This window comes from Caretta caretta, chromosome 25, assembly GCF_965140235.1.
Source record: "Caretta caretta isolate rCarCar2 chromosome 25, rCarCar1.hap1, whole genome shotgun sequence".
In the NCBI taxonomy this organism is placed as follows: Eukaryota; Metazoa; Chordata; order Testudines; family Cheloniidae; genus Caretta; species Caretta caretta.
This window is the reverse complement of record NC_134230.1, coordinates 20,292,168-20,303,501: the sequence shown is the minus strand read 5'-3', so window position 1 is coordinate 20,303,501 and position 11,334 is coordinate 20,292,168. Positions and strand designations below refer to the sequence as shown.

The 11,334-nt window shown below is 44.2% G+C and overlaps 1 protein-coding gene across 1 annotated transcript; it reads left to right on the top strand.

Moving 5' to 3' along the window:
• The first annotated feature begins 7,258 nt into the window (after positions 1-7,258).
• FAM32A (family with sequence similarity 32 member A) lies at positions 7,259-10,258 on the top strand. The gene is made up of 4 exons (XM_048830720.2): positions 7,259-7,414; positions 7,533-7,674; positions 7,926-7,979; positions 9,794-10,258. The coding sequence occupies exons 1-4, from the start codon at positions 7,338-7,340 to the stop codon at positions 9,860-9,862; spliced, it is 342 nt and encodes a 113-aa protein (XP_048686677.1). The 5' UTR covers positions 7,259-7,337; the 3' UTR covers positions 9,863-10,258.
• The last annotated feature ends 1,076 nt before the right edge of the window (positions 10,259-11,334 follow it).

Here is an 11,334-nt window from a genome sequence, read left to right as displayed (position 1 = left end):
TTGACAAAAATAACAGGCCAAATGGGGATCAAATTCATTATGCTAAAACAAATATCCTTGAAACCCAGACATCAAGCAGTAAGGCAAAAATATCAAGAAAGTAGAAAAATTAATTTATCTGGACAGCACCACGTTAGCCAACAGAGACCTTTCAAGGATAGGAAAGGCATCCACAGCCTTTACCTCTCTCTTTACTCGGTCATAATTAGTCACATTTGTTATACATAGAAAAATAATGAGAGTACATAATTTGTACATCAACAACATGTTATTACAAGCATATATTTTCAGATATACATATGAAATACATGCTAGGGTGGAAAATGCAAAATTAAATTTCCATGGTATTTAACATAAACTTTATTATTTATTATACACATTGGTGTACCTCAGAGAGAATGTGGGCCATTCTTGTTTTAACAAACATATTAAACTGACAAATTTACAAATTAACAAATACATTAATAAAATTATTTTTACCAGATATTATCCTGATTACTCTTGGGCTTTCAGACATATGTTTGGCCACATGTGACAGAAAAGTTATGATAAGAAAACTCCTTTTGTAGGAATATATTTCCAAAAAACTATTTCTAGTCTCTAATTGATTTGTTCCTTATTAGAAGGGCAGGATTTGCATTTATAAGAATAATTTTTAAATGGAGACAGCAATTTTTACCTTGCTTTTGGTTTTTATGGTCAGTTTATTACTTCCTGCTGTAAAGTGCACAAATCAGTCAGAGTCACTGTTTTTGTTGAAAATTATGCAAACATTGCCAAATTCTTGTTTCTCGAACTTCACTAATGAAAATGACTGGTATCTCTACATAATTAGTTTCAGGGCGGTAGCCGTGTTACTCTGTGTCATAAATATAAAGAAAAGGAGTACTTGTGGCACCTTAGAGACTAACCAATTTATTTGAGCATGAGCTTTCGTGAGCTACAGCTCACTTCATCAGATGCATACCGTGGAAACTGCAGCAGACTTTATATATACACAGAGAATATGAAACAATACCTCCTCCCACCCCACTGTCCTGCTGGTAATAGCTTATCTAAAGTGATCAACAGGTGGGCCATTTCCAGCACAAATCCAGGTTTTCTCACCCTCCACCCCCCCACACAAATTCACTCTCCTGCTGGTGCTAGCCCATCCAAAGTGACAACTCTTTACATAATCAAGTCGGGCTATTTCCTGCATAAATCCAGGTTTTCTCACATCCCCCCCACCCCCATACACACACAAACTCACTCTCCTGCTGGTAATAGCTCATCTAAACTGACCACTCTCCAAGTTTAAATCCAAGTTAAACCAGAACATCTGGGGGGGGGGGTAGGAAAAAACAAGAGGAAACAGGCTACCTTGCATAATGACTTAACCACTCCCAGTCTCTATTTAAGCCTAAATTAATAGTATCCAATTTGCAAATGAATTCCAATTCAGCAGTTTCTCGCTGGAGTCTGGATTTGAAGTTTTTTTGTTTTAAGATAGCGACCTTCATGTCTGTGATTGTGTGACCAGAGAGATTGAAGTGTTCTCCGACTGGTTTATGAATGTTATAATTCTTGACATCTGATTTGTGTCCATTTATTCTTTTACGTAGAGACTGTCCAGTTTGACCAATGTACATGGCAGAGGGGCATTGCTGGCACATGATGGCATATATCACATTGGTGGATGTGCAGGTGAACGAGCCTCTGATAGTGTGGCTGATGTTATTAGGCCCTGTGATGGTGTCCCCTGAATAGATATGTGGGCACAATTGGCAACGGGCTTTGTTGCAAGGATAAGTTCCTGGGTTAGTGGTTCTGTTGTGTGGTATGTGGTTGTTGGTGAGTATTTGCTTCAGGTTGCGGGGCTGTCTGTAGGCAAGGACTGGCCTGTCTCCCAAGACTTGTGAGAGTGTTGGGTCATCCTTTAGGATAGGTTGTAGATCCTTAATAATGCGTTGGAGGGGTTTTAGTTGGGGGCTGAAGGTGACCGCTAGTGGCGTTCTGTTATTTTCTTTGTTAGGCCTGTCCTGTAGTAGGTAACTTCTGGGAACTCTTCTGGCTCTATCAATCTGTTTCTTTACTTCTGCAGGTGGGTATTGTAGTTGTAGAAAGCTTGACAGAGATCTTGTAGGTGTTTGTCTCTGTCTGAGGGGTTGGAGCAAATGCGGTTGTATCGCAGAGCTTGGCTGTAGACGATGGATCGTGTGGTGTGGTCAGGGTGAAAGCTGGAGGCATGCAGGTAGGAATAGCGGTCAGTAGGTTTCCGGGATAGGGTGGTGTTTATGTGGCCATTGTTTATTAGCACTGTAGTGTCCAGGAAGTGGATCTCTTGTGTGGACTGGACCAGGCTGAGGTTGGTGGTGGGATGGAAATTGTTGAAATCATGGTGGAATTCCTCAAGGGCTTCTTTTCCATGGGTCCAGATGATGAAGATGTCATCAATATAGCGCAAGTAGAGTAGGGGCTTTAGGGGACGAGAGCTGAGGAAACGTTGTTCTAAATCAGCCATAAAAATGTTGGCATACTGTGGGGCCATGCAGGTACCCATAGCAGTGCCGCTGATCTGAAGGTATACATTGTCCCCAAATGTGAAATAGTTATGGGTAAGGACAAAGTCACAAAGTTCAGCCACCAGGTTAGCCGTGACATTATCGGGGATAGTGTTTTTGACGGCTTGTAGTCCATCTTTGTGTGGAATGTTGGTGTAGAGGGCTTCTACATCCATAGTAGCCAGGATGGTGTTATCAGGAAGATCACCGATGGATTGAAGTTTCCTCAGGAAGTCAGTGGTGTCTCGAAGGTAGCTGGGAGTGCTGGTAGCGTAGGGCCTGAGGAGGGAGTCTACATAGCCAGACAATCCTGCTGTCAGGGTGCCAATGCCTGAGATGATGGGGCGCCCAGGATTTCCAGGTTTATGGATCTTGGGTAGTAGATAGAATATCCCAGGTCGGAGTTCCAGGGGTGTGTCTGTGCGGATTTGATCTTGTGCTTTTTCAGGAAGTTTCTTGAGCAAATGCTGTAGTTGCTTTTGGTAACTCTCAGTGGGATCATAGGGTAATGGCTTGTAGAAACTCGTGTTGGAGAGCTGCCGAGCAGCCTCTTGTTCATATTCCGACCTATTCATGATGACAACAGCACCTCCTTTGTCAGCCTTTTTGATTATGATGTCAGAGTTGTTTCTGAGGCTGTGGATGGCATTGCGTTCCGCAGGGCTGAGGTTATGGGGCAAGTGATGCTGCTTTTCCAATGCCCCTCTGCCATGTACATTGGTCAAACTGGACAGTCTCTACGTAAAAGAATAAATGGACACAAATCAGATGTCAAGAATTATAACATTCATAAACCAGTCGGAGAACACTTCAATCTCTCTGGTCACGCAATCACAGACATGAAGGTCGCTATCTTAAAACAAAAAAACTTCAAATCCAGACTCCAGCGAGAAACTGCTGAATTGGAATTCATTTGCAAATTGGATACTATTAATTTAGGTTTAAATAGAGACTGGGAGTGGCTAAGTCATTATGCAAGGTAGCCTGTTTCCTCTTGTTTTTTCCTACCCCCCCCCCCAGATGTTCTGGTTTAACTTGGATTTAAACTTGGAGAGTGGTCAGTTTAGATGAGCTATTACCAGCAGGAGAGTGAGTTTGTGTGTGTATGGGGGTGGGGGGATGTGAGAAAACCTGGATTTATGCAGGAAATAGCCCGACTTGATTATGTAAAGAGTTGTCACTTTGGATGGGCTAGCACCAGCAGGAGAGTGAATTTGTGTGGGGGGGTGGAGGGTGAGAAAACCTGGATTTGTGCTGGAAATGGCCCACCTGTTGATCACTTTAGATAAGCTATTACCAGCAGGACAGTGGGGTGGGAGGAGGTATTGTTTCATATTCTCTGTGTATATATAAAGTCTGCTGCAGTTTCCACGGTATGCATCTGATGAAGTGAGCTGTAGCTCACGAAAGCTCATGCTCAAATAAATTGGTTAGTCTCTAAGGTGCCACAAGTACTCCTTTTCTTTTTGCGAATACAGACTAACACGGCTGTTCTTCTGAAACCTATAAATATAAAGGGAAGGGTAAACCCCTTTGAAATCCCTCCTGGCCAGGGGAAAGCTCCTCTCACCTGTAAAGGGTTAAGAAGCTAAAGGTAACCTCACTGGCACCTGACCAAAATGACCAATGAGGAGACAAGATACTTTCAAAAGCTGGGAGGAGGGAGAGAAACAAAGGGTCTGTGTCTGTCTGTATGCTGGGTCTTCGCCGGGATAGACCAGGAATGGAGTCTTAGAACTTTTAGTAAGTAATCTAGCTAGGTATGTGTTAGATTATGATTTCTTTAAATGGCTGAGAAAAGAATTGTGCTGAATAGAATAACTATTTCTGTCTGTGTATCTTTTTTGTAACTTAAGGTTTTGCCTAGAGGGGTTCTCTATGTTTTTGAATCTAATTACCCTGTAAGGTTATCTACCATCCTGATTTTACAGGGGGGATTTCTTTATTTCTATTTACTTCTATTTTTATTAAAAGTCTTCTTGTAAAAAACTGAATGCTTTTTCATTGTTCTCAGATCCAAGGATTTGGGTCTGTGGTCACCTATGCAAATTGGTGAGGCTTTTTATCCAACATTTCCCAGGAAAGGGGGGGTGCAAGTGTTGGGAGGATTGTTCATTGTTCTTAAGATCCAAGGGGCTGGGTCTGTAGTCACCTAGGCAAATTGGTGAGGCTTTTTACCAAACCTTGTCCAGGAAGTGGGGTGCAAGGTTTTGGGAAGTATTTTGGGGGGAAGGACGCGTCCAAACAGCTCTTCCCCAGTAACCAGTATTAGTTTGGTGGTGGTAGCGGCCAGTCCAAGGACAACGGGTGGAATATTTTGTACCTTGGGGAAGTTTTGACCTAAGCTGGTAAAGATAAGCTTAGGAGGTTTTTCATGCAGGTCCCCACATCTGTACCCTAGAGTTCAGAGTGGGGGAAGAACCTTGACACTCTGTACCAGCAAAAACAACGAGGAGTCCTTGTGGCACCTTAAAGACTAACAAATCTATTTGGGCATAAGCTTTTGAGGACTAAAACCCATTTCATCAGTTTTAGCCCACGAAAGCTTATGCCCAAATAAATTTGTTAGTCTCTAAGGTGCCACAAGGACTCCTTGTTGTTTTTACATAATTAGTATCTTTCAGTTGAGGTATTGCCAGCCTCAAGCATTCAACAGTCATGAGTCAGGCCCCCAAAATAATGAGATTTTGAAAAAAAAAATTGTTTGGCAGGGGCGCTGGAACAATGTTTATAGTGAACATAAGAACGGGTCAGACCAAGGTCCATCTAGCCCAGTATCCTCTCTTCCAACAGTGGCCAGTGCCAGGTGCCCAGAGGGAATGAAGAGAACAGGTAATCATCAAGTGATCCGTTCCTTGTCGCTCATTCCCAGCTTCTGGCAAACAGAGGCTAGGGACACCATTCCTGCCCATCCTGGCTAATAGCCATTGATGGACCTATCCTCCATGAATTTATCTAGTTCTTTTTTGAACCCTGTTATGGTCTTGGCCTTCACAACATCCTCTGGCAAGGAGTTCCACAGGTTGACTGTGCGTTGTGTGAAGAAATACTTCCTTTTATTTGTTTTAAACCTGCTGTTTATTAATTTCATTTGCTTCTAGTTCTTGTTTTACGAGAAATAGTAAACAACACTTCCTTATCTATAAAGAAAAGGAGTACTTGTGGCATCTTAGAGACTAACCAATTTATTTGAGCATGAGCTTTCGTGAGCTACAGCTCACTTCATCGGATGCATACCGTGGAAACTGCAGCAGACTTTATATATACACAGAGAATATGAAACAATACCTCCTCCCACCCCACTGTCCTGCTGGTAATAGCTTATCTAAAGTGATCATCAGGTAGATAAGCTATTACCAGCAGGACAGTGGGGTGGGAGGAGGTATTGTTTCATATTCTCTGTGTATATATAAAGTCTGCTGCAGTTTCCACGGTATGCATCCGATGAAGTGAGCTGTAGCTCACAAAAGCTCATGCTCAAATAAATTGGTTAGTCTAAGGTGCCACAAGTACTCCTTTTCTTTTTGCGAATACAGACTAACACGGCTGTTACTCTGAAACCTTTCCTTATCTATGTTCTCTACACCAGTCATGATTTTACAGACCTCAATCATATCTCCCCTTAGCCGTCTCTTTTCCAAGCTGAAAAGTACCAGTCTCATTAATCTCTCCTCATACGGAAGCTGTGCCATACAAGTGGGGACACTGAGAGCCATTGAACCAAACTGTAAACCCTGCATATAATGGAAACCACTGCAAGTCAGGGGGTGCTAAGGCACCCCCTGCACCCCTAGTTACAGCACCTATGAAGTTTGGGGGGGGTTCTTATTTGCCTTTGATTTATGAGCCTTTATGGTTTGTTTCGTTTGCTTCATGTCTTCAAGCTCTTTTCTGCAACCACTGGGGCAAGAAACTTTAAAAAATTAAAGCTGAGATGTTCCTGTTACCTCCTGATTCCAGCAGCTGGGGCTTTAAGAAAAACACCAAATATTATGAAACTTGCAATAAAATTGTGAGAGGTGCCAACTGTCAGAGCACAATGAAAGGACAGCACTTTAGCTTCTGCTTGGCTCTAACAGACAAACACAATGAGGACAACGAAAGCCACGGCAGCCAGTATGTTACAATGTCAAAGCCGAATGATTTCAATGCTGGAACAGCCCTGCATTGGTAAGGAGACAAAAGTGCCTTTAAACCAGAAGAAACGGATCCTCTCCACCAGCGCTCTAGCTCTGAACGCTCCCTCCCGCGCTCTGCTGTTGTGTTGTGTTGCGTTGCGTTGCGTTGTGCCGGCGCCAGCCCGCGGCGGTCGCAGAGTCCGAGCGCCGGCCCCACCGCCCAGCTGGGCCCAGAGAGGCCCGACTGCAGAGGCGACTCCGGGGACGTGTTGGTTTTTCCTCCTTCATGCACTATGGCAAGTTCCGTTTGGGGCGGGGCCTTCCCCGGGGCCGGGGACCGGTTGTGACGGTCACGTTGCTTACAGCGGAAAAGCTACCCGTGCACTGCACAACACAACACAACACTCCTCCTGTCCCTCCCACGGGGCGGCGGCTACTGACAGCACAACAAGAGCTCGGCCCTCGGGTCCCGAGCGCCGCCCGGCTCCCGGGGGTCAGCCCCACCCACTGCCGGCGGGGGCAGGGGCTGCGCACTGCGCGCCTCACGGGCAGGAAACCTCGCTCCCGCCTCAAGCTGTTCCCCCGCCCCGTGCCAGGAAGCCCCGCCCACGCGACCCGGGTCCCCCGGTGTGTAACCCGGAAGCGGTCGTGCGCCTGGCCTAGGCCCCGGCGAGGGATGGCGGATTACGAGGGTGTGCAGCGCGCGCCGCTGCGGCTGAAGGGGAGCGGCGCGGCCCCGGCGCTTGGGAAGCGGTGAGCTCCCGGGTTGGTCAGTGGGGCCCCCGGCCGCTGGTGGGAAGGGAGGATGGTTCAGTGGTTGGGGGGCTTCCTTGGCCTCTCCTCTGAAGCTGCTCGGTCTGTTTTGCTCCAGGAAGAAGAAGAAGGTGGCTAAGGACAAAAGCAAAATCCTGGAGCAGATCGTGAGCAGTAAGAAGCAGGAGGAGGAGAAGAAGCGGGCTCTGGACAAGCGGACCCCTGCACAGCTTGCCTATGAGAAGATGCAAGAGAAAAGGGTATGGGGCCAGCTCCTTCTGAGCAGTGCTGGGGGTCGGGCAGGGGTGTTAGGGTTAGGGTTAGGGTTAGGCTGGGCTGTGTTTGGCCTACGTGAAACTTGCTTTTACTTTAAACTTGCCTAAAGGATATTTTTGTAGCTTGCCTCAAGGCAAAGGTCAAATCTAAGTTGTGAAATGCAGACTCAATGTGTTGTGTTCACACGTAAAAAATAAAAGTATCACAGCAGTGTGCTTCTGTGTTAAAATTTTAGCAAATGGAAAGAATACTGAAGAAAGCCTCCAAAACTCATAAACAAAGAGTTGAGGTAAGCAATGGTCCCTCTAATTTTTTACATCCATGTGTGTAATTAATTTTATGTGCTCCAATATGGAGGTGATGTGTGGCGGGGTGGGGCTGAGGGATTTAGAGTGTGGGAGGGTGCTCAGGATTGGGGTGTGGGCAGGGGTGGGGCTGAGGGATTTGGTGTGCAGGAGAGGGCTCAGGGCTGGGGCAGAGGGTTGGGGTGTGGGGGGTGAAGGCTCTGGGGTGGGGCTGATGGGTTTGGGGTGCAGGCTGCCCTGGGGCTGCTGTGGGGACCTAATCAACTATGTGAACGGGCAATACAACGGGCTATGGAATTCAGTGTTGACAAATGCAAAGTGTAATGCATATGGTACCCATTGCTGGGTTCTAAATTAATTATTAAGTAAGGGGGGAAAGTAGTCAGTGTTCGGAAATATAGAAACTGGTGACACATCTTCAACTGAAATACTTTGTTCAATTTTTATCACCCTGTCATCCTATCTCAAAATACACAGCAGGTGTAGAAGAGGCTCTAGAGCAGGGGTGGGCAAACTTTTTGGCTTGAGGACCACATCTGGGTATGGAAATTGAATAGCGGGCCATGAATGCTCACAAAGTTAACAATTCAGAGATATTCAAATAAACTTTATTAAATAAAGATACATTTTATTGGAAATAAACATAAAACCTTACTTACTATTCTAAATATACCGTCATAACAATGTCTTACAATAATTAAAGTAAACTTACGCCCTTTCTCTCTAGCCTGAATTTGTCGGGTGTCAGCTTCCAGTCATTGGAACTCATTGAGATTCACCAGCCCCCTGCTCTCAGAAATCTCCTCCCCAATAGGTCCCGACAGCCCACAGCTTTGAAAACCGCCACCAAGCACTCAGCTAAGCGAACAAGTAGCAGCCAAGTGGGCTTGCACGTTCCGGGTTCTGATGGCGCGTGAGGTGTGTTTGGGTTGTGCAGCCAGAGTAACATGCGCACCCTCATGCCTGTCACACAGGTCCTGAACACGCGGGAGCACCGGAGCGGGGCAAGCCCCTGACCCCACTCTCCAGCAGGAGCGCCAGAGTGGGGCAATGGAGCTCGAGGGCCAGATTAAAAGGCTTTATAGGCTGGACGCGGCCCGCGGGCTGTAGTTTGCTCCCCCCTGCTCCAAGCAGCAGAAATGGAGGCATAAGAGACTTATATATGAAGAGAAAAATGGAGGATTAGAACTGTCCTTGTTTTGGAGAGAAGACAAGGATATTAGTGAGGTATACAAAATAGGTGGTATAGAAAGATAAATGTGATATTTCTTTGTAATCTCTTTAAATACAGCAAAAGGGGAATAGTGAATGAAATTGAAAGGGAACAGATTTACAACTGATAAAAGAAAAGTAATCTGTGTAGCTCACACCCATATTGAAATCAAGAGTTTTTACCTGGATCCAAAAAAGGATTAGCCACCTATAAGGACTTCTTAAATGATACAAGGTCAAAAGCCAACCACTTGATGGAAAATTAGGTAGAAACTTTCCTTCGGGGCATTCTATTTCATAACTATCCATTGTGGGGTTTCTTGCCCCTTTCTCTGAAGCATCTGTTCATTCCCTCTGAAGCACCTGGCATTGGCCACTGTTGGAAGACCGAATACTGGGCTAGATGGACCATTGGTCTGACCCACTATGGCTGCTCTTATGTTCTTATCTGGTGCTGGCAGACAGGATACTGTACCAGTTGTGCTACTGGTTTGATCTGGAATTGCCAAGTATAAACATGGAGGAGGAAACAGCAAGATCAAGTATGTCAATAATATATATCTTAAAATACTTTTTTTCCTCCTAGGATTTCAACAGACACTTGGACGCTCTGACTGAACATTATGACATTCCCAAAGTTAGCTGGACTAAGTGAATGTCTTCTTTTCCACAGTTTTGGATTCTGAGCAGGCTTTTTATTCAAAGGAAATGACTTCGCAAATCTCTGCTCTCCAAGTTGTATATTTTATTAATTTTATGTAAACATTTGTATCCTGGCACTTTTTTCATTGTTCATTTAAAACTATGTTCACAGCACAGCCATCTTCTTGAACTACTAGTAAAGGCCCTGAGCCTCTACTCAGGTGCAAGGATATGGATCCTTTGCAGAGCTCTCAGCAGGATCAGGGCCAAAGGTAGTTCAAGCTTATTGGAGAAATTTATCTAGTGTATTGTTCTAATATTAGCTGGTAGATACCTTTTTTCTTCTTTCCTTTGAAAGGAGGATAACTTCAACAGTGTCCTACATAATAAACTTCATTTATGAATTCAAGGGATTATGTCGTTTGTCTACATCTAGAATTACTCTTAAATATTTTCTGGTTGCTTCCTAAAACTCTTCTTAAACTGCTTGTAACTCTTCAAAATAACTATAGACCTAGAACTACAAGTGAGAAAAGCTTATTTACAACCTTTTTTCTGTGATTGGACTATATATGCAAGGGAGAATGGTGGCACCTTGATGGTACCTTGGCAGTTATCAGCCTCACCCCACTGAACTGATTTTATATTTACAATTCTTTAGTCCCTCATTCTGTTTTGGAAGAATACTAAGTGCAATTCTAGGTTAAAATTGTAACATTTAATTATGAAAATAAGTAAAATATTGCTCAATTAATAATCGTGGGAGTTTAATAAACAGAATCAAAGTAATCAAGTTCAGCCCTCTGTGCTGTGGCAGGAGCAAGTAAACGTTGCCTATCCCTGACTAGTGTCTGGCCTACCTGTTTTTAAAAGCCTCCAGTAGTGGGGATTCCACAACGTCCCTTGGAAGCCTGTTTCAGAATTTCATTACCCTTACAGTTAGAAAGGTTTTCCTAATAGCTAATCTAAATCTCCCTTGCTGCAGATTAAGCCCATTGCTTCTTGTCCTACTTTTAGCCGACATAGGAGAACAATTGATCACTGCCCTCTTTGTAACAGCCCTTACCATATTTTAAGTGTCTCAGCAGTTTTCTTTTCCCAAGATGAAATATGACTCTCTTTTTAGCCTTTCCTCATAGGTCAGTATTCCAAAACCTTTTATCATTTTTATTATCCTCTGGACTCACTCTCATTTGTCCACATCTTTACTAAAGTAGAGCACCTACAATTGGACATACACCAGCTGAGGCCTCACAATTGCTGTATAGAGCAAGACAATTACCTACCATCTTTTATATACAACACTCCTGTTAATACAGCTTAGAATATTAGCCTTTTTTGCAGCTGCATCACATTGTTGACATTCAATTTGTGATCCATTATAACCTCCCAGAACCTTTTCAGATATAGTACAACCGCGTTAGTCATTTAGTAGTTGTGTATTTGATTTTTTCCTTAAGTACTTTGTATTTAGTGTATTTCAAC